The sequence below is a fragment of the Salminus brasiliensis genome, chromosome 2 (assembly GCF_030463535.1).
Source record: "Salminus brasiliensis chromosome 2, fSalBra1.hap2, whole genome shotgun sequence".
Classification (NCBI taxonomy): domain Eukaryota; kingdom Metazoa; phylum Chordata; class Actinopteri; order Characiformes; family Bryconidae; genus Salminus; species Salminus brasiliensis.
Window position 1 is genome coordinate 20,892,330 of NC_132879.1, and position 21,061 is coordinate 20,913,390.

The window sequence follows — 21,061 nt, forward strand, 5'->3', positions numbered from 1 at the left end:
GACCATATGCAGCAATGCTAAGTCATATGCCATGGCCTAATGCTACTACATTCATTGTAATTGTGTTTATCATAATGTCGACATGTTGAATGCAAAACATTTCCATTTACTCTCAGGTCAGAAAAGTAAATTACACATTTTAATATTGTGCTGTTATATTTGTGCCATATGACTCATTCAAATCTACCCCCCCCCCTCCATCCCTCTCTCTCTCTTTCAGAGTAAAGAGGGCATAGACCTGCTAGCTTGTACGCAAGAAATGTCAGAGAAGATCCAGACCAAGTGGACGAGTCCAGATGTAAGTGGGTTCTACTCTATTCTGGATTTTCTCTAGTAGTCCAGCTCTAGTGTGTTAGTATGTTATGTCACAGGCCCTTCTGAGGTGAGGATACACCACTCTATCTTTGTGTGCATCTCAGATTTCTGGGTCATGCTTATGTTGTAACCTTTCTTTTCAAAGAACCCAACACCTTGGGTCAATATGGGAGGACTCCCCTCCCTGGAAGTGGAACTCCCGGGTGAACCTGATATATCTTTTGTCTGAAACGAGGGGAATTGCTCATAACAATGTCCGACTGACCTGCCAAGAAGTTATATAACTCAAGAAGTTAATTTAATAACTTGCGAAACGGTTATACCGTTAATGAGTACTGCCCACCAAGGGCCCTGTGGGATATTACCATGCTTTGGCCCACAGCCTTCCAGGACCTTTTCCTTCTTTGTTCTTCTTTCTTCTTCTCCTTGTCGGCTTCTCTTTCCCTCGTCTTCTCTTTCATTCCCATTTACAAAAATACACAAACACACACACACACACACACACAAACAAACACCATATCACTGAATGGCAGGCTGTTCATTTATGCTGGCCTGTTTCTGCCCAGCTACGACACACACACAAACTGGAGGAGCCTGTGCACAGAGGAGCTAATGGGTGCTTAAAGGAATATTTTGGCAAATTAACATATTTTTCTTTACTTTAATTCCAAATGTAATTGAGCAGCCAAGACAAGAAGCCAAGATGTCCTGAGTCCAGAGTTTGCTTCTTTAGCTTTGTGCTTGAGCTGTGAGGCTAATGTAGCTAACAAGTATTGGAGGCATACACTCTTCAGAGCCTGAATTTTGCCCATGCTTTTGTCCACTGCTCACAGCATGACATTAAACATCAATGTTTGCCAACACTGGCTCATAGCAGCCTGTGACGCAGCCTGGTAAGACATATGCCAAGTGCCTTATGGGAAATACAGTCTGCAGCTCCACCACTGGGAGGGCTGGGACTGGGCTTTAAGGGTGAAAGAGAAGACCATGTTTACTCATTAGTCTGCTTGTTTAATTATGTGCTCTCCCTCAGGTGTCAGGTCTCCTCTCCTCCACGGCTGTCAGTTTATATCTCTGTATTCCAGCGGGACCGAATCTGAATGCAGTGAAGGAGATATTAGATCATATACATATTTATAGACAGACTGCAGGTTAGTGAAGTGAAGGCAGTGCACCCAGATAACCCCACCTCGTCTTCTCCGTCTTCTCGTTCTTTTTTTTTATTATTTTCTTTTCTTTCTGCTCTTCCTTTTTCCCCCTCTCTTCTCCTCTGATCTCCTCTGCTATTATCTCTTTTCCTTTCCTTTCATCACCTGTCTTCTCTTCTTTTTCCCTTCTTTGCTCTGCTCCTTTCATCTCTTCTCTTCCTCTTTCACTACCTCTTTTTTCTCTGTTCATCAGTACTTTTATCTTGTCTTCTCTGTTTATCCCTTCTCTTCCCTTCTCTTTTCTTCTCTTCTCTGATCTCCTCTCCTCCTACCTTTCTTTCCTTTCATCGCCTCTCTTCTATTCTGTCTAATCCTCTGGCCTCTTCTCTTTCTTTACTTCACTTGTCTTTACTGTCTGTTCTTCTCTTTTCATGAGTTCTTTTGTCATCCCTTTTATTCTCATCTCTTCTCTTCAATGTTCTTCAGTTTTTTGTCTTCTCATCCCTCATTTTCTCTTCTGTTCTCTTCTCTCTTAATTCCTCATTTTCTCTTCTCTTCTGTTCTCTTCTCTGTTCACCCCTCATTTTCTCTTCTCTTCTCTCTTCATTCCTCCTTTGCTCTTCTCTTCTCATCTCTGTTCATCCCTCCTTTTCTTTTCTCTTCTCTTTTCTGTTCATCCCTCCTTTTCTCTTCTCTTCTCTTCTCTGTTCATCCCTCCTTTTCTCTTCTCTTCTCTGTTCATCCCTCCTTTTCTTTTCTCTTCTCTTCTCTTCTCTCAGTTATCAGTTATTTTGTCTTCTCTTTTCTAATCTCCTCTCTTCTCTTCTCTTCTCTTCTCATCAGTTACTTTGTCATCTCATCTTATTTCTAATCTCTTCTCTTCATCAGTACTTTTGTCATCCTTTTTCTTCTCTCTGTTCATCAGTTTTTTTGACATTCTTCCCCCTCTCTTCTCTGTGCACCCCAACTCATCTCTTCCTACCTCCCCTTTCCTTTCATCACCTCTCTTCTTATCTCTCTCATTCTCTATACTTCTCTTTTTTCCACTGTCTGTTCTTCCCAATTGTTCTCATCTCTCATTGATTTAGATCTACACTCTTTCTACTTAAGATGGAAAGATCGTTATCAGTGGTTTTTCCACCAAAATGTGCAGTAGCAATATGCAGTGGTTTCTCTAATTAGCCGAGCCTGAGAGCTGATCAGATCATAATTGCAAGTTAAGGATTACAGCAGCTCTACACCAGGCTCCTCAGTCACAGGATGCTCCAGTTCCTTATTTAACTGCTAGATGAAACTATGGCTGCAGAAACCCATTGAAGCCAGTGTTGTACTCCCCTCTGATATTTGTGGAATGTGTAAAAATAATGTGTTTAGTGAAAGAAGCAGAGTAAAAACACCACTAAAGGAATACCCCTGTCAAGAGTACATCACTCACCCCAGTACAGTGAGTATCATGAGAGCTAGCAAACACCACTAACCACACAATAAGCCAGTAAACAGTGCAGACTACATTTAACCATGACCAGAAGTACAGCTGCAACAGAAGGAAAAGCTTTTTTTAACGCTGGATAAGCAGCAGATTCGACAGCAGTTTCCACTTTGAGATCCACATAGCAGTGATGTATGGGAATTCATGGCTCTCGCGGATGGTGCTGATGACTTTAACAGCGTTTTAAACGTGGTTCCAAAAAGTAAAGTACATTTCATCCTAAGAGAGACATTACATTACAGAAGCCCTGCACAATGATGCATTACCAAGTTTGCCTGGAAAGGTTAATGTGACACCCAGTCCCGCCCTCGATCGGTATTGGCGATCGGCCGATTGAGCTGAACAATAATGGGAGCAATCACTATCTGCCCCTAAAACACTGATTGGTCCATCTTTACTTTGTAATTTACTTTTCCTTTCCCTATCTCTCTCTCCGTTTTTGTACATTTCTTTTTCTTCTCTGGCAGCATTTTTGTTTTGTTGCTTTTCTTGAGGATTAAAAAACAACGCCCACTGGAGAGGGTCACAGAAGGCCAGGAGGTATTCAGCATACGTCTTCAACCCTTATCTCTATCTCCCCCACTTAGTTAAATTCAGTAATGGAATGGGGAGGACATGCTTTTTTCAATCTGCTTAACTATTTTATTGCACCTCATTAAAATCTACTGGATACATTAAAATTGCAGCAGGGAAGCCAAGAAGCATGAGACTGACTGCTGGTGCAACCTAGCCATCACTCATGGTCTCTCACAGTCTCTCTCACTGTTCAGTTCTCTTTCTCCTCTCCTAACCCTTCCCTCTGCAGCTCTCTAATTTAATTACCTTATGTATCATTACCCACTAGTTTCTTCAAATGCCATTTGTTTACAGCCACTGGGAGGCTTCAGGAATTGAAGTCATTATAGTGCCAGGGGGTTCTTCACTTTCCACTTTTCCTTTCACGTTTACACTCAGGGCAGTAAAAAGAAACTAAATTAAAAATCTCTTGCTCGCTGCCCCCCCCCCCCCCCTCTCTCTCTCTTTCTTTTGAGTTAACGTGCAATTTCAACAGTCTGATTGTGGCTACAGAGAAATGCCAATAACAGGGAGCCGGAAACTGATGCAAATCTCTGTGGAAAAAGTGCTCATTTGGAAGAGGGCCATCATTCTGGTTGAGGGTGATGGACGGTTCAAAGCCATTTGCTCTTAATGTGGCGCTAATGTCTTTCTCCCATTGACGGCTCTTTGCAGCCACTAACTGTGTCCTGAATAGATCCTTCAGACCCCCCACCCCACCCCCCCGTGAATGTTTCCGTAGCTGCCTCTGTCCTCACTGACACCCTGGGTGCACACCAATGCTACTGTTATGTTTTCAGCTCTCAATCTGCTTTCAGTCCATCCAGATTTCAGTTTCTGGCTATTTGGAGTTTGGGCTGTTCTTTGCAGAGAGCACACACTACATGATTAGAGTCCTGATTGTCCCCCAGATGGGTGACAAATTGCTGCATGCACCCGCTACAGCCATTCATTGCATGCAGGAGACGAAAATCTCTCTATTTTCCAGCATGTGTAAAATGATCAGCAGTAACTATTGCAGCAAGTGACCAAAGTGACGGTTGTCTACATCTGTCACTATCTGCATTTCACTGTGCTACTGCATGTGAAGTGACCCTGTGCGCTTGTGTATATGTAGAGCGACATATTGTGAATAGTGTGAGCTGGTGCACAACAAGTAGAACAGGCAGTGACGAGCAGTAGCTAGTAAGTGCAAGAGGGAACTCTTGGGGATGAGGTGGGAACATCAACAACGAGTAGAAACAAGGCAAAGGCTACTTCACACTCTCCATGGACCTGGGAAATGGAGGGGAGACCAGCAGACACAACTACAGGAGGTTGCACAGGCTTCATGCTGGCTGTGGGTGACCTTGTGGGTCAGACAGTCTTTATCATATATCATTTTAAAATTCTGTACTGTACCGACATCAAAGACACAGTATGGATTGTTTATTAATAGTTTACATGGAATATGCATATAATGGTGTGTGTTTATTTTTTCTTCATACTATGAGAGTTACAATATGTATTGAATATGTATCATATCAGCAGGTTCTTGCCAATATACAGCCCTTTTATACTAAAAAAAATTGGGACTGTGGACCAGTGCCCAATCCATCAGCCTGATCTAAAATCATATCTGATATTGATATGTATATGTTTGTATGTCGTGCAAAAAAAAAGGAAACCCTGCCTAAACCTTAACATATTTAAACATCTGGACATTTGATCTTCATCTGAACAACATTGGAATATCTTGTGAGGGCTGCTAAAAATGCCTAAAATTAGAATCAGGTGCACCATGTTAGCTGCAGATGATTAGAAAATTGTGAGACAGGAGCCTGTGTGACAGAAGCTGCTATTTTAAGGTTAAAATGCTACATAATATTAAACCTCTAAATCTTAGAACATATAAATCAGTCGTTTTGCTGATTTCTGACTTAATTTGGAATTTAAGATGTTCTCAAGATGTGTAAATAAGTCTCCAACACTCCCAAAATGTAATCACAGGACCTACAGGTAAAGGGAAAGTGACTGCACACGTCTGACTTAAGTGCAGGTGTCCAAGGAGGAAACCCTTGTTATCCAAAAAAAAAGATATTGTTCAAATGAAGATTGAATGACCCTAAATTTAAATATATTTTAATTTAAACAGGAGCTGCGTGTGCCATTCTACCTTTCTGTGTGTGCGTCTTGGAGTGCATGATGTCATCAGTTGTAGGCTGAAGAGAAGCTCCTGGTGAAGAGTGGTGCTCAGGGAGTTGGGCTGACCTGCGTAGAGCTGTCCATGGCCAGTGGGCCTGTAATCGTTTCAGACTCAGGCCAACCGGGAGAAGGGAACTGCAAATGACAGCCTGCCCTCCAGCTGGCTCAGGGCTAGGCTCAAATAAATGACAGATGAGAGAGTGAGAGAAAGAGAGAGAGAAAGTAGCGGACAGAGAGTTTCGGGATTCAGAGCCAATTTGGCTTTGGGAGTCAGTGTCATGGTGGCATGTTCCAAAGCAAATCTATTGGTCTGTATATCTATCGTTCTGTCTATCTGTCTATCTGTCTATCTTTTGGTCCACTTAATAGTATTGTCTCTTTTCTGTTTGTCCATCTTCCCCCCCCCCCCCCTCTCTCTCTCTCTCTCTCTCTCTCTCTCTCTCTATTTCTCTTTCTCTCTCTCGCGCTCTCTCACCCCCCCTCTCTCCTTGTAGTGAACCAATTTCAGCCCTCCTCTGTGGCCTACTCTAGGTTTTCTCCACCCACCTCTCTTGCTCTCAATACAGGCCTAATAAGCCCTGTACAGTGAATTAGGATTACCCTGCATGAGTGCCTCTACACTCGTCAGCGCACATACTCTTCATGTGCTGGTTGAAATAACCCTTTCACACTGACCTGAAATCAGATTTAGTGGTCTGTCCTACTGGAGCTCGGGTTAATTATTGGGCAGGTGAAGCTGACCTTGGATCAGGGAAGGAAGGACAAGCATGGTTCTCTCAAGCCTGGAGCAGCTCTCTCTCTCTCTCTCTCTCTCTCTCTCTCTCTCTCTCTCTCTCTCTCTCTCTGGAATGAGGCCTCAGTGGAGGGACTGATTTGTGCCTGAAGCTTCCATCTGGTGCCGCAGTGATGAAAGGCCAATGCTGGAGGTCAGAGTCTCTCTCTGCTTCTGGCCAATTGTTGGGGTGGGGGGATTGGGTTGGGGTCCGTGCTGCGGCCTTGATTGCTGGGCTACACTGAGAGTTGGCTTGACCTGTGTGGTGCTGAGCAAGGCCAGTGGGCCAGCATTCGGTTCAGACTTAGGCCAACAGGGAGAGGGGAAGTGTAAATGGCAACCTGCTCTCCAGCTGGCTCAAGGCTAGGCTGAAATAAATGGCAGATGAGGAAAAGAAAACTATGGCTAGAGACACATTGTGAGGCTGTGTGGCGGCAGGGATCTCCGGCATGGTGGAATGATATGAGGTGTGGAAAGTTATTGTGCTTTCTGCATGTACCACAGTGTATTCTGGACGATTTGTGATGAAAAAAAGCTAAATAATTTAATGTAGAAGCTTTAAAAACATTTTGATGGTCGACTGACTGTAATCATTTCTAGTCTGGAATGCTGCTACTACACAGTGGAACTTGGAAAGTGGAAAGCATGAAGGACAGGTCTCCTGAGCCTAATCTGAGTCATGTTTGTGTAAAATCCTGTAATTACTCCATGTGGACTGTCAGTCCACATGCTTCTGACACTTTCAGATGCCTGTTCTGTATCTCTCAGCTTGTCAACAAATGCACATGTACAGCTGTTAATGAGCTACACTCCTGTAAGGGAAGTCCATTGGTAAAAAAAGACCTATTTTCACATAATGCTGCATAAAGTTTCCTTTTTTTAAACTCGCACATTAAAAAATATATACATTCATTTATTTAATTAAATCATCTGATCAAATTCATATGTCTGAAAATCATTAAATCGTTCCTCAGCAGATAGGTATGTAAATTGGTGCCGTTATGTAACATTGCATGTCCTCTTGCAAATTCTGACATAAGCTGAATGGCTTTCAAATAGCTTGTTATTTAGTCTTATGTATGTATGGACATAAGTAAGAATCAGGGATAGAAAAAGCAGCTGTAGGCAGCTGGGTTGTGTCGTTATTGTGCATGTCCAGCATGCATATAATATACAAGAAAAGTGCCTTGTGCAAGAGCCAGAAATGACGATGCAGTCTAGAGAGGCTGCTGGCGAGTTGGCATTTGTAGTTTGCATGAATTCTGCCTAGCCAGTTTGATTAAAAGGAAGTTCTGTTAGCACTTCAGTTGCCCCGGAGCCTGAACAGATGGTGTAGGGTGGTGGCACGCTCAGCCAAGGCCTCTATTCTCAGATGGGTTGTGAGAAGAGATGTGCCTGTTAGGAAAAAGGGACCAATGGCCTTGGAGAACTTTTAGAAGAACGACAAGAATGGGACCTCAGGCTCTTTGGCCTAATCTCAGTCTCCCTACAGCAAGCTTTTCTCTCCTGTCATCTGTTCTGTATTGCCTGCCTCCCTCATGTTCTTTGCATGCATTAATCATCTCAGGGTTTTTCCACCTGCGCTCCACATTTCCATATTGCCATTTCTGTCAGAGGCCCAAAATTAGATTGCTGTGCCTCTTTTGGCAGTGTTGTGTTTCTGAACTGTACCTCTCATCTCAGTCTCTTAATCTATATGTCTATCTATCTATCTGGCTGGCTGTCTGGCTGGCTGTGTATTTGTGCATCTGTCTATATATTAATCTGTCTGTCTGTCTTCAGATCACGCTATAACAGTGGGTCAGTGTAGTGTTAGGAGTCTTGCCCTAGGACTTTTATTGATGTAGCACAGCATAGTCACCCAAACCATAGTCTCCCACCCACACCATAGTCTGGTGTGGTAGCTCAGTGGCATGCAGTGGTCTAAACCATTGTGCCACACTAACCACCACTTTCTATCTACTTATCCACCCCCCCACCCCCCACCCCCAAGATGTTTATCCATCTCGCCCCTTCTTTTGTTTCAGATGAGTCCAGAGCAGCTGGAGCGCTTTGTGAACCAGCAGTTTGACGAGCTGCACAGACTGGTTCGGCTGGAGGAGTGGCGTGTGCTGCACCTGGTGGACCTGAAAGAGGCCTTCCTGACTGCGCAAGCGGCCGAGAAGATTGCGGAGATCAGCGTCCACACCGAACGTCTACAAGAGGAGATGGACTCCATCACCCAGCAGCTGGGCGAGCTGGACCAGGCTGAGCGTAATGGTGTCGCTGCGGCTGCACTGGCTCCTCTGCTGGCTGCCCAACCCCGTGCCCCCCCAGAGCCCAGACCCCGGGTGAGCAGGAATTCTTTCTACAAACATGGAACGTAGAGCGGTGGTTTGACCAAAGGGATAATTTTTCCTTTACCCTGAGTGTAGTCAATCAGCCAGAGAACAAGTAATGGGAACGGTTATGACAACCAATTAGCACTCTGCAAACTGCATGCCTAATGATCACACTCCAGCCATGCTGAATTGTTAAATAATCTAAAGTAGACCTGCTGTTTCTCTAGGGAGAGAAGAGACACTGTATAACAAGCTGTTATCTGTAAAAACTGACAAAAGAATGGACGAAGGTCAGGCTGTAACCTGGCTGCTGGTGATGTTTCAGCTATGCAGTCTGCTTTTGTCAGTCTATAGATAGGTTCAGAATGTCATACAGTGTCTCGAAATGAATGCAAAACTTAAAAGGTAAACATTGGACACCAAGCATGTCTTGGCTCATTAACTACATTTTAGATGAGGGGGGAAATTATCTCTTGATGACTAAGTAAGATGTAGATGCCTAAAGGTGCCAACATTTTTTTAATGTTGTTATGTGATGTATAAGGAGTGAGTTATTTGGGGTGAAAAAGCTCAGATGCAGTTTTACAAGCCTGTTTCCAACCCTGTTACCTCAGAATGAAGACCCTAACTTTTCTTTTAATAAAATCAAATGCAGTTTATTTGTATGGTGCTTTATACTGACATGACCCTGCCTGTTGCATAGCGGGTTCGCAAAAATCTGGTAATAAGCCAAAATATCAATAAAACATAAAACCCCCAGTGAGAAAGCCAAAGGAGGCATGGACAAACTCCCTCACAGCTGGAGGACGAAACCTTGGTAGGGACCTTATCTGGTCAGAACTACTTATAAATTATTGATTAAAGTCACCAGACCACCACATAAGTCTGTTGTTAAGCCTAGGTCTCCTGATATAGTCATAGTAATGGTGGTAAGATTAAGAAAAGCAATGGTGGTAATAATAACATTAAACAATAATAATAATAACAGCAATTATAAGGATTAACACAATGTGTTAGTGAACTGATAAAAACTGATTGCATTTATTGGCAGGTTTATGTCAATGTAATGGTCCACTCCCGCCTAGCCTGGCTTAGCACTTACAAGCTATTTTCTGCAATTATTGGACGGTGCACCCGGTCCGCTTGCACACGACGCATCAAAGCCCCTTGGCTTCTGAGCTCCAGCACCTCGACGATGTGTTACCTCAGCTCCTGAGTAGAATGGAGAAAGGCCAGCTGGAGCAAGCAGGAGCAAATGACCCAAGGGAGTGCGTCACGGTGTGCACAAGTCGAGGTACCATGTCACAGGGTGGGTGCTGCATGGCATGCGAAAACCTAGCATCGCAGAGGGGCCCTGTTACTGAATACGCATGCAGGGCTGCTCCTGTTTGCTCCGGTCTGTCTTTCTCTTTTTTTTGGTCAGCCTAGCCTCCCTTCCATATTGCCAGTGTGTTTAGCCTTGAAAGGCTTTTACAAATGGGGAAATGATGGGGAATAAAATGAGCCAAGACTGTTATATTTTGGAATTGGGCCGATGAATTTGTTAGGATACATACAGTTTTCCGTTCTAGGGCACCTTTGAGTCAATCCATAATTTAGTACTATATTAATACTACGTGTCTGGGCAAATATTTATCATCTCTAGCCTGTATGTGTAAAGAGAGGCATCATATCTGTCCTGAGCCATTGCACCTCCATGGAAAGTGCTTCCAAATGTTTTCACTGAACTTGGCTAATGTTCTGAGCCAGTGCATGCTTTAAAATTCTGTAATAGGAATGGAGGCTGGAGATGTTGTGAAAGTCATCAGATGTATGAGGATATTAACACTGATTGTGAGTTTGTTCCAGGGTCACAGAGAAAGAGGTGGGGGAGAGGAAGGTTTCAGCATCTAGGGAGGCTCATAAAGGGCATGGATGTAGGCATGTAGGACACACATACACACAGTTATGAGAAATGGTGCGGAAGGCAGGAGGATTTAGCACACACACACACACACACACACACACACACACACACACACACACACACGCATACGCGTACAGTATATGTGAAGGGCAGTGCTGTAGGCATGTTATTGGTCTCCTGGATATTTGCCAGTGCCTCCTCTCTCATAAACCCACAGCTATAAATGCTGCCCATATTCAAGGTTATACACTCTCTCTTACTCTCGCTCTCCCACACATATACGCAATTACATGTACACTTTATGTCCAAATGTTTGTGGGCACCCCTTCTAATTAATGCATTCAAATGTATACATGCAGCTTGTCTAGTTCATGTTGAGAAATATTGCCAAATAGAATAGGACTGTCTGGAGCAGACATGTAAATATGATCCTCTGCAATGGTGATGCTCCACCCAGTACTTTTAGGATCTAACATCTTGACCTCACTAATGAGTGCAATCAAACCCTCACAGCAATGCTCAAAATGCTTTCCTGGACAGTAGAGACAGACACGCCAACAAAATACCATTGATTCCAGAAGAAAAGGAATGAATTGGCATGTGTCCCAATACTATTGTCCATATAGTGTACATGTTGATTCAATATTATTCTTACTCATTTACACATAGAAACATGCTTTCTTTCCATTTCTTAGTCTCTCTCTCTCTCTCTCACTCACTCACACTCTCTCTCTCTCTCTCTCTCACACACACACACACACACACACACACACACACACACACACACACACACACACACACACACACACACACCTACTTCTATTGCTTACAGCATGGAATTAAAAGATCCCCTCTGCCCATTTGTCACCACACAAAAAAAGAAAATGTTCTCCATGGTAGCACTGAAAGCTAAAAGCAAGTGTGTGTGTGTGTGTGTCCCACGCTTGAGTGTGGGAATTGCTTTTGGGGCCTGAAAAATGGGTCTCCCTGAGACTGGGTTAATTACGGCCGTAATTGAAAGCTGATTGGCTCTCGGTTCGGTCCCTCGGAGGAACACACATCATGCCTCACTATCTCACACTGAGGGGGACGTACTCTCTCTCACACACACACGTACACTTATGCACTTATACTTAGGCACACTGACATACAGTTATTCACCCCAGCGATTAAAGCCCTGTTAGTGAATTAGAGCTCAGTGCCATATCCTGTGCCGTTTAGGGATACACTCCCACACACTCTCTCTGGGTTCAGACAGGATTGTCAGTATCCGTTAAGAGACCACACAAATATTCTCTCTTCTGTGTTTATTCTAAAGATAAATATTATACTATTAATTAAAAGGAGAGACAGTAAACTAAAGTATTAGGCCTGAATACAGCATGAGCTATCGGTGCCTGCTGTGCTCTCGCTATCAAAGTGTAATGTTCGCAAGCAGTTCACCAGATGCATACGGTGATAGATGGCGGGGTGTGATATGAGAAAATTAACATTTCTATAAACTGCAAGTGCGGTGATTCTGTCTCTTTAAAACAAATTACATATTGATATTTTGAGCACAACCCTAAATCTAGTTGTGCCATAAATGATGCAAATCCCTCAAATTCCTTCAGCAAGAGGCCTGATGATTTTAAGTCATTCAACTACAACACTCTCCCCCCCCCCCCCCCCACCCCCTCCAAAAAAAGGGGGTTCTTCAAGGGACATATGAGACCCATGAAAACTATATATATAACCATTTCAGTGATTATGCCTGGTTTCAGGTTTCTTCTCTATGACGTTTAAGCTATTGCCTATGGTTCATATAGCCCCATATACGGTACTGTACGGATGTTTTAGGCACCTTCTCATTGTGAAGAAAATAGTTGAGATCTTGAGAGCTGGTTTGAAGAACCAAGCGTGGTTACAGGCAGCCAGTGTGTGGATTTGTATAATTCCATCACCAGCTCACCCGATTTAATTCTGAATTAAGCATTGATCTTGTGCTCAAAATTGGTATTTATGTTTATTCTAATATCGGTGTTGTGCCCAGATAATTAGCTTTTCCATCCTCATTTGCCAAATACCTACAAGTGCCTTTTGAATAGTACTGTATATACACTCAAAGAACCTCGTTCCAGTACTATATAGGCTAAGAGTGTACAGCAAAACTCATGACACAAATAACAAATAAGAAAAATGCAATTCCATAACAGGCTAATGTGTTTTTTAACATGATAAATGTAGAGGAAGGCCAGGATAATGGCAATGCTGCAGAGTCAGCCACACGCACTTGCGTTTAGTTTGCAGTGTAATCTACACATCTGTCAGTAAATCAATAGAGCGGCGGTAGGGAAGCAGCGCCTAGTGTCTAGCGCTGTGTTTACTGTCAAATCAGGCCCAACGGTAACCTCTATGGCAAAATCCATCCGAAACTATCTACCTCTTAAACAGAAATACACAGTTCACCACCGTATATGCTGACATGTGGACCAATCCATCTGCAATCTGTATTCATGCTCCCTGAAGAGAGCAAACTTAGAAAATGTCTAAATTATCTTGTCTTGTCTAAATTACACACCTTTCTTGGACCTTTAATGTTTGTTGTCTATAGTTTGCACCAGAGGTAAGAGGCTAATTTAACTACCAAGTAGTGGCACCTATCTTACCATCATGCAAACTAAATGCTGCTGTAGATAAAGAGACAGTAATAGCAGCTATCTTGAAGTCTGAATTTGATCTCTATAGATGACCTACAGTGTCAGTAAGCACAAAAGCAAGTCTAGATTACTGAGATTACTAGAACTAGACCTGGATTACTGGGTAATTCCTGCCAGGACACAGAGTACCACGCACAGCAAGTCAGTCATAGGGACAATTTAGTGTAGCCAGTTCCCCTCCATGTTTGCTTTGGAGCTCCTGAAGGAAAGCCATGCAGACATGGGGAGAACACACAGAAGTCCTCACAGACCGTGACTGTTATTAGTATAAGGTCCTTGAGGAACTTTTGGAGGTTATTCAGTAAGAAACTGGAGGATCCTCTTAACGTGCTTTGAGGAACCATCAAGGAACCCTTTTTCTTCTAAAAACCTTTTCTTGAAGGTTCCTCAAAGCACCTTATGAGGTCAGTGAGTCACGAGGATTGAACACACCAGGCTGCAAAAAAAAAAAAATAATAATAAAGGAGCCTAGTTGGCCTACTTAATGTCACTTGTCACCAGAGGTTGTTCCACAGGTTCCATAGGATTTTATTCCAACTGTTTGATCTCCTCTGCTGTCTAAGCATTTGGAGCAAAATCTTGGATCTGATCTCTGATCCACCTCTGCTTGTCACTGAAATAATTTTTTCTTTTTATCTTTTTCTAAGAGCAACAGCTGCTCACGACTTATTATTTTACAAACCACATCAGGGCTGTCCAGATGCTCATCATTAGTATTCCAGCCGGGTGAAGAAAATCCTGCTGCAGTCCGGTGTGACCTCAGTTTAATGGGAAAACTGTGTAAATTAAATTTTTCACCAACTACTTGCTCCCACTGCCTTATCCCACCCACACATCCCTTCACACACCCTCATACAGAGATACCCACAGACATTCTCATGCTCTAGTAGATCCATCGATCTGCCAGTGTGGAGTCTGAGTGTCTGGCCAGGACTCGGCTCTGGTCCGTCATTGGCTGGTCATTCGTTAGATGGCGGCTCTTTTTTTTCCCCGGCCGCTCTGGGTGTCAAAGTTCAAATGGGGGCAGGGAAGAGGAAGCTGAGGAAGACAGGCCAGTAACTAATGAGATGCTCTGAGTCTCTCTCACATACACTAGTGCAGTGACGCCCCTCTCCCTGCCCCTCTCCCTGTCTCTCTAGACCTATGGGCTTTTTACATGCCCTAACCCAGAGTGCTCTGCTTTCCAATGAGCGAACGACCACTTCACTCTCCTCTCCTTTTCACTACACTGCCCTCTCCACTAATTAAAGCTGCAGAGCTCTCTCTCTCTCTCTCTCTCTCTACTCCTTCTCTTTCTCTTTGCTTCTCTCGTGTGTCTTTAGTTCTCTCACCACCTGTTCTCTTTCTTTTCTCTTTCTCTACCCTCCTCTCACTCTCTGCCTCTCTCTCCTGGTTCTTCACTCTGTCTCTTTTCCTCTCTTGTGCTTTCTCCATCTCTCTATCTCTCTCAGTGTTTCTTGCACTTCTCTCAGTGTCTCTCTTTTTCTCCTCTGTCTCTCACTCTCTCTCACGCTTTCTCCTCCTAATCTCTTTCTTTCGTTCTCTTCTTTTGCTCTACCCTTTTTCCTCTCTCCTCCTCTCTTGCCCTTTCTCGTTATTTCGCCATCTCTTTTATTTTCCAGTCTCCTTTCTCTTTCTCATGCTCAGGGTCTCTTGTTCTCTCTCTCTCTCTCTCTCTCTCTCTCTCTCTCTCTCTCTCTCTCTCTCTCTCTCTCTCTCTCTCTCTCTCTCTCTCTCTCTCTCTCTCCCTCTGTCCTCTGTCTCTCATCTCTCTTTCCTTTTTTCACACTTTCTCTACATCTCGCTCACCATCTTTCATTTCTCTCTTCCTTTCTCTTCATTTCCTCTACCCCTCCTCTCACTGTTTCTCTCCTTTGTCTTTTGCTTTTCCTTTGTTATTCGCTCGCTCTCTCTCCTCTGTCTTTCATTCTCTCTCTTTCCCTCTTCTGCTTGCTCCACCTCTTTTTTAATTCAATTCAATTCAGGTTGGCTTTATTGACATGACTGTCTCATCAACAGTGTTGCCAAAGCACACAAAATTACATCTGAACAATATATCAAAAATTAAATGAATTAATTAACAGTGAAAATAAAACAATCAGCTAATAATAAACAACTATTAATGTACAGAACTAAAATACACTTTCATTTTTCATTGAAAAAGTAAAATTACAGTAGCTATAGTAACTATATTTATATACATTCTTATTTTTAGTAGTGTTATTATGGTGGGTGGGGTTTAATAGGTAGTGGGTGGAGTTTGTGATGATGTCATTCACTGTCATTCAGGCGGTGGCATGATGTCACATATTTGGTGGTGAGAGGTGCTGTTTTGCCTTCGCCAAGGAAAATTTTATTCATTTTTCAGTTTCAGAAAGATTTTCCAGATTTGGGTGGATGTTCTTCAGAGTTTGGGTGAAGGTCTCTCTGATCATGTTGAATTTTGGGCAGTGAAGGAGGAAGTGCAGCACTATTTTGACCTCACCGCTCTCACAGTGACCACACACTCTCTCCTCTCTGGGCAGCAAGGACTGCCTGTATCTGTCCATCTCTTCTGTCTTTCTTTTCTCTTACTCTACCTCTCCTCTCTCTCTCTCTTTCTCCCATCTCCCACTTTTTTCTCCATCTCTGTCCACCTCTCTTTCCCCATCTCTTTTATTTCTGTCTTATTTTCTTTTCTCTTGCTCTACCTCTCCCCTCTCTCTCTCTCTCTCTCTCCACCTCTCTTTCTGTCTCTTCTTTTTTCGTCTCTCGCTACTGCTCTTATTCCCTCTCTTGTGCTTTTCCCATCTTCTCCAACTCTCTCTGCCCCGCCTCTCAAACTCTGTATCTCTAATCATCTCTAACTGCTTCCTTTTTCCATCTCTTTCTGTCTGTTATGCTCAATTGACTTACAACCTTACACACACACACAAAAACACAGATGGGTAACTTCAGCTATGAAACAAATGATTGCTTTATCGAAGTTTAGACCAGCTTTTCTGCTGTTTTTTTACTCTCAGCCTAGTTAGCGGTGTTGGCGTCAGCTGCAAGATGACAGTGTTATCGTCCCAGTCAAAGGCCCACAGCTCCAGCCTCTGGTGGTCAGACTAATGAGCCTGGACAAAAATAGGATATCCATCCAGGGCCAGTCAGAAAGAGAACTGAAGCTACTTACTGCTTTAGCTGCTTTCGCGCAGCGCGAGAGCAGGCACGTTTCATCTTTCTGTCTGGTGATAATAGTGGGGGTTTGATTTATAGGAGTTTTTATGATGGAAACCGCCGCTGTGGATTGAATCTGAAAGCACCTTTTCATTTGGGCTTCCATTATCTGCTCTATCTCAGTTTTATTGGTTGTGTTGTATTCAATCTCGTCTCTCTCTATTTCCTTGTTTTCCAGATGGACCCTGAGGCCAGGCCAAGGTAAGACAGCAAGAGTGATTTATCTTAGTCTGTTTCTCTCACGCTCTCTCTGTCTCTCTCTTTCTCTCTCTCTCTCTCTCTCTCGCTCTCTCTCGCAGGCATTTTCTCGCTCCTCTCTTTCACAGTCTCCCTCTCTCTCTCTCTCTCTCCCACTATGCTCTCCACTCTTTCTTCCCTCTCTCTCACTCCTCCTTCTCTCTTTCTTCACTCACACTCACACCTCCCTGCCTCCCTTCCTCTCTCCCTCCCTCTGTCTCGCCCTCTCTCTGTCTTTCTCTCTCTACCTTACACACACAGAACTGTGTATGTGTTGAAAGGTCCTGATCAGTCGGTCTCTGCAGCATATAAATACAGTCTTCAGTTCTGTGCACAGGGCACAGCCTGCCTCCTCTGCCTGCCACCCCCCCCCCCCCCCCCCCCCACACACACACACACACACACACACACACACACACAAAACGTCCGTGAACAGAAAACACAATTCTCAAAATCATCAAAAAAACTTCCCACATTCCATTCACACACACTTCCAGACACACACCCTTATTGTGTGTATTTTTTATTTTTTTTCTGTTGATACACACACACACACACACACACACACACACACACACACACACACACACACACACACACACACCGCTTTATTTCACCCTTTATGCTTATCACGTCCTCAGGAAGGACATGCAATTAGCACCTAGCTTGTCTGTGTGTAGTAGAGCTGGAGTGTGGAAGAGCGATGACCCATTTCTGTGTGTGTGCCTGTGTGGTTTGGTGTTTAATGAGATTCGCACAGCTCTGTCCATCACTTCCACAGGTAGATCTAAGATCTAGATCAGCCCCAGCTTAGAATGCTACACCCTTTCTTTAGTAAAATGTATGTCTCTCTAGCTCTCTGTCCAGCTTCCTCGCTCATTGTTATAATACAATATGTATAAGACAATATATAACATTCATGGTGAGAGAGATGCATGGTCATTTACATCTGGCTTTTTTATGCATCTCAGACGTACCTTTTGTCTTCAGATTTCATGACCTCTTAGGAAAAGGCCACTGACTATTAAAGATACTAACTTAAGAAAAAATACTATTAAACATAAATCCAGTCAGCATGTGTTGCTAGTCAGTAAAGTTGTTTATGTAATTTAGAATAGCACAGTAAGAAGAACACAGAAGAATAAAGGCAGAAGAATACAGTAAGAAGAACACAGAAGAGCACAGTTAGAAGAATACAGTAAGAAGAACACAGAAGAGCACAGTTAGAAGAATACAGTAAGAAGAGCACAGTTAGAAGAATACAGTGAGAAGAACACAGAAGAGCACAGTTAGAAGAATACAGTAAGAAGTACACAGAAGAGCACAGTTAGAAGAATACAGTAAGAAGAGCACAGTTAGAAGAATACAGTAAGAAGAACACAGAAGAGCACAGTTAGAAGAATACAGTGAGAAGAACACAGAAGAGCACAGTTAGAAGAATACAGTAAGAAGTACACAGAAGAGCACAGTTAGAAGAATACAGTAAGAAGAGCACAGAAGAGCACAGTTATAAGAATACAGTAAGAAGAGCGCAGAAGAATACAGTAAGAAGAACACGGAGGAATAAAGGCAGAAGAATACAGTAAGAAGAGCACAGAAGAATACAGTAGGAAGAACACAGAAGAGCACAGTTAGAATACAGTAAGAAGAGCACAGATCACAGTCAGAAAAATATAGTTAGAGGAAAACTGAGGAATAAAGGCAGAAGAATACAGTAAGAAGAGCACAGTTAGAAGAATACAGTAAGAAGAGCACAGAAGAATACAGTAGGAAGAACACAGAAGAGCACAGTTAGAAGAATACAGTAAGAAGAGCACAGAAGAGCACAGTTAGAAGAATACAGTAAGAAGAATACAGTAAGAGCACAGTAAGAAGAATACAGTAAGAAGAGCACAGTTAGAAGAATACAGTAAGAGCACAGTTAGAAGAATACAGTAAGAAGAGCACAGTTAGAAGAATACAGTAAGAAGAACACAGAAGAGCACAGTTAGAAGAATACAGTAAGAAGAGCACAGAAGAGCACAGTTAGAAGAATACAATAAGAAGAGCACAGTTAGAAGAATACAGTAAGAAGAGCACAGTTAGAAGAATACAGTAAGAAGAACACAGAAGAGCACAGTTAGAAGAATACAGTAAGAAGAGCACAGAAGAGCACAGTTAGAAGAATACAATAAGAAGAGCACAGTTAGAAGAATACAGTAAGAAGAGCACATAAGAGCAGATTAAGAAGAGGCACAGTCAGAAGAATAAAAGTAGAAGAACACAGTAACCCTAACTTAGAAGAGCATAAGAATACGGTAAGAACAGAGAAGAGCACAGTCAGAAGCTATGCTTTGGAAATGGCAGCAAACTGAAAAATATTAAATCTCTCTCTCTCTCTCTCTCTTACTTTTTCTCGTCTATGCCTCTCTTTTACATTTTGCTCCAGGCTGTGATCAAACATAGACCGGAGCTGTCTGATCTTTTCCCGAATCATGAATCACACTTCACTGAAACTATGCTTCAAAACCCATAAACATATTGTTTTTGAGGAAGAAATCAATCCAAATCGAACAAGAGCAAGACGTGGAGCCTAATTCTGTATCATTACATCACTTGCTCTATCCTTCAGCAAGGTCATGCCACAACATCCCCCAACAGAATCTCGCACAAAACACTGTCGGATTTTCCCCTCTGTTAATGCAGTTAATGCAGGAAGTGTAATGAGGTGAATCTGGCTCAGGCTGTGTGATAACCACCCGTGTAGGAATTGGGGCATTTGTTTGATGGGATAGTGCAGTATGACCCCAAATAATAATCATACCATTTCAAATTTGAATAACTAAACCTCGTCTAGATTACCGTGTTCCTAAAAAGGTTGTTAGAATCTGATAAGTAAACAGTAGCAGTGCCGAAGATAATTTCATATTTAATTAGCATATCACCCGTGGTCTCAATTTCTCTGCTCACTGAGCCGTGTGCCTTCATACTGATTATCAGCTGATACTGACCCAGTCTGATCTTTGTTTTTAAGTATTTGGACAGTGACACAATTTTGTCATTTTGCCTCTGTTCACCACCACAATGGATTTGTAATATTGAATATGATTTTAGATTTGAATGAATATAGAAATATTGTGTTTAGGATTTTTTTTTTACATAATACATTTTCACAGGCTCAAATGCAATTGAACTAACATAATTATATGATTTATTTCTAACTGGAATGCAAATCCTTGTAAAGTCTGAAAGCCATGGACATTACTTAAGTGTCTTCCCTTGAGATGCATTGCCAGGCCTTCACTGCAGCTGCTGTCAGTTGCTGCTTGTTTGTGGGCCTTTCTTGTCTTCGGTACAAAGTACAAAGCTGGTCGTTTGTGTTGAGGTCAGGTGCCTTAAGAGGCTCTTGGGTTGCTTTTGCAGTATGTTTTATGCAGTATGCTCATCATCCATACTTTTAAGCGTGGCCCTAGCGGTTGTGCAGCATTTAACTGAATCAGAGCAGAAATTAGAGCTCTATACACTTCAGTATTCATTTTGCTACTTCTGTTAGCAGTCACACAGCATCAGTAAACGGCAGTGACCCAGTTCCATTGGCAGCCATACATGCCCCTGCCATTACAATGCCTCCCTCATCACGATGTGCAATGATGTAATCAGATCATAAGCTCTTGTCTTTTCTTTCTAACAAACTCTAATCTGGCCTTTCTGTTCTTGAGTGTTACCAGTGCTTTGCATATAATAGTAAACCCTCCATATTTAAATTCACAAAGGCGCCTCTTGACTTATTGGACCACATATCCATGAACAACTATTAAATGTCATTAAATAACAAGAGAACACCAGGCCACACCAGGCCAGTTAATTGTCCAAATAATTATGTGGCGACTATGTAAGAAATGCTTGTAATTCCGGAACGGTTAAAGCAACAGTATGTGGCTTTTTTTTAGTTTAAAATAAAAACGTCAAAATCACTGTGATGCTCCACTGATGTGTAAAGGAGGGAGAATAGAGTTTCTCTATTGTGGCTTTTCCAGGCTCAGGGCAGCGGAAACTGCCCTATGTAACTTTGGACAAGCAGGAGGGAAAACGTGTGAAAGAACTGCACAATGTGTATATGAGTCATTTGTGTAATATCTGGCCATATTAGTCTACTGCCTCAGTGCACATGCTTCTTTAATTTTCAGTTCTGTATTTCTAGGAAGTCCAGTCTGAGCACAGTCCTCAAAATCGCAAATTCCACTTCCGGAACTTA

General features: G+C 42.7%; 1 protein-coding gene across 2 annotated transcripts in view; it reads left to right on the plus strand.

The window, feature by feature from the left end:
* The window catches only part of trim44 (tripartite motif containing 44), a 143,589-nt gene that overhangs the window by 88,086 nt on the left and 34,442 nt on the right, over positions 1–21,061 (plus strand). For both annotated transcript variants that reach the window (XR_011978362.1, XM_072669987.1), the window contains exons 5-7: positions 221–298; positions 8,491–8,793; positions 16,769–16,791. Coding sequence is in view for 1 of the 2 variants with exons in the window: in XM_072669987.1 (XP_072526088.1) it covers positions 221–298; positions 8,491–8,793; positions 16,769–16,791 (404 nt within the window). In the remaining variant the exon portion in view is untranslated. The remainder of the gene's footprint in view (positions 1–220; positions 299–8,490; positions 8,794–16,768; positions 16,792–21,061) is intronic.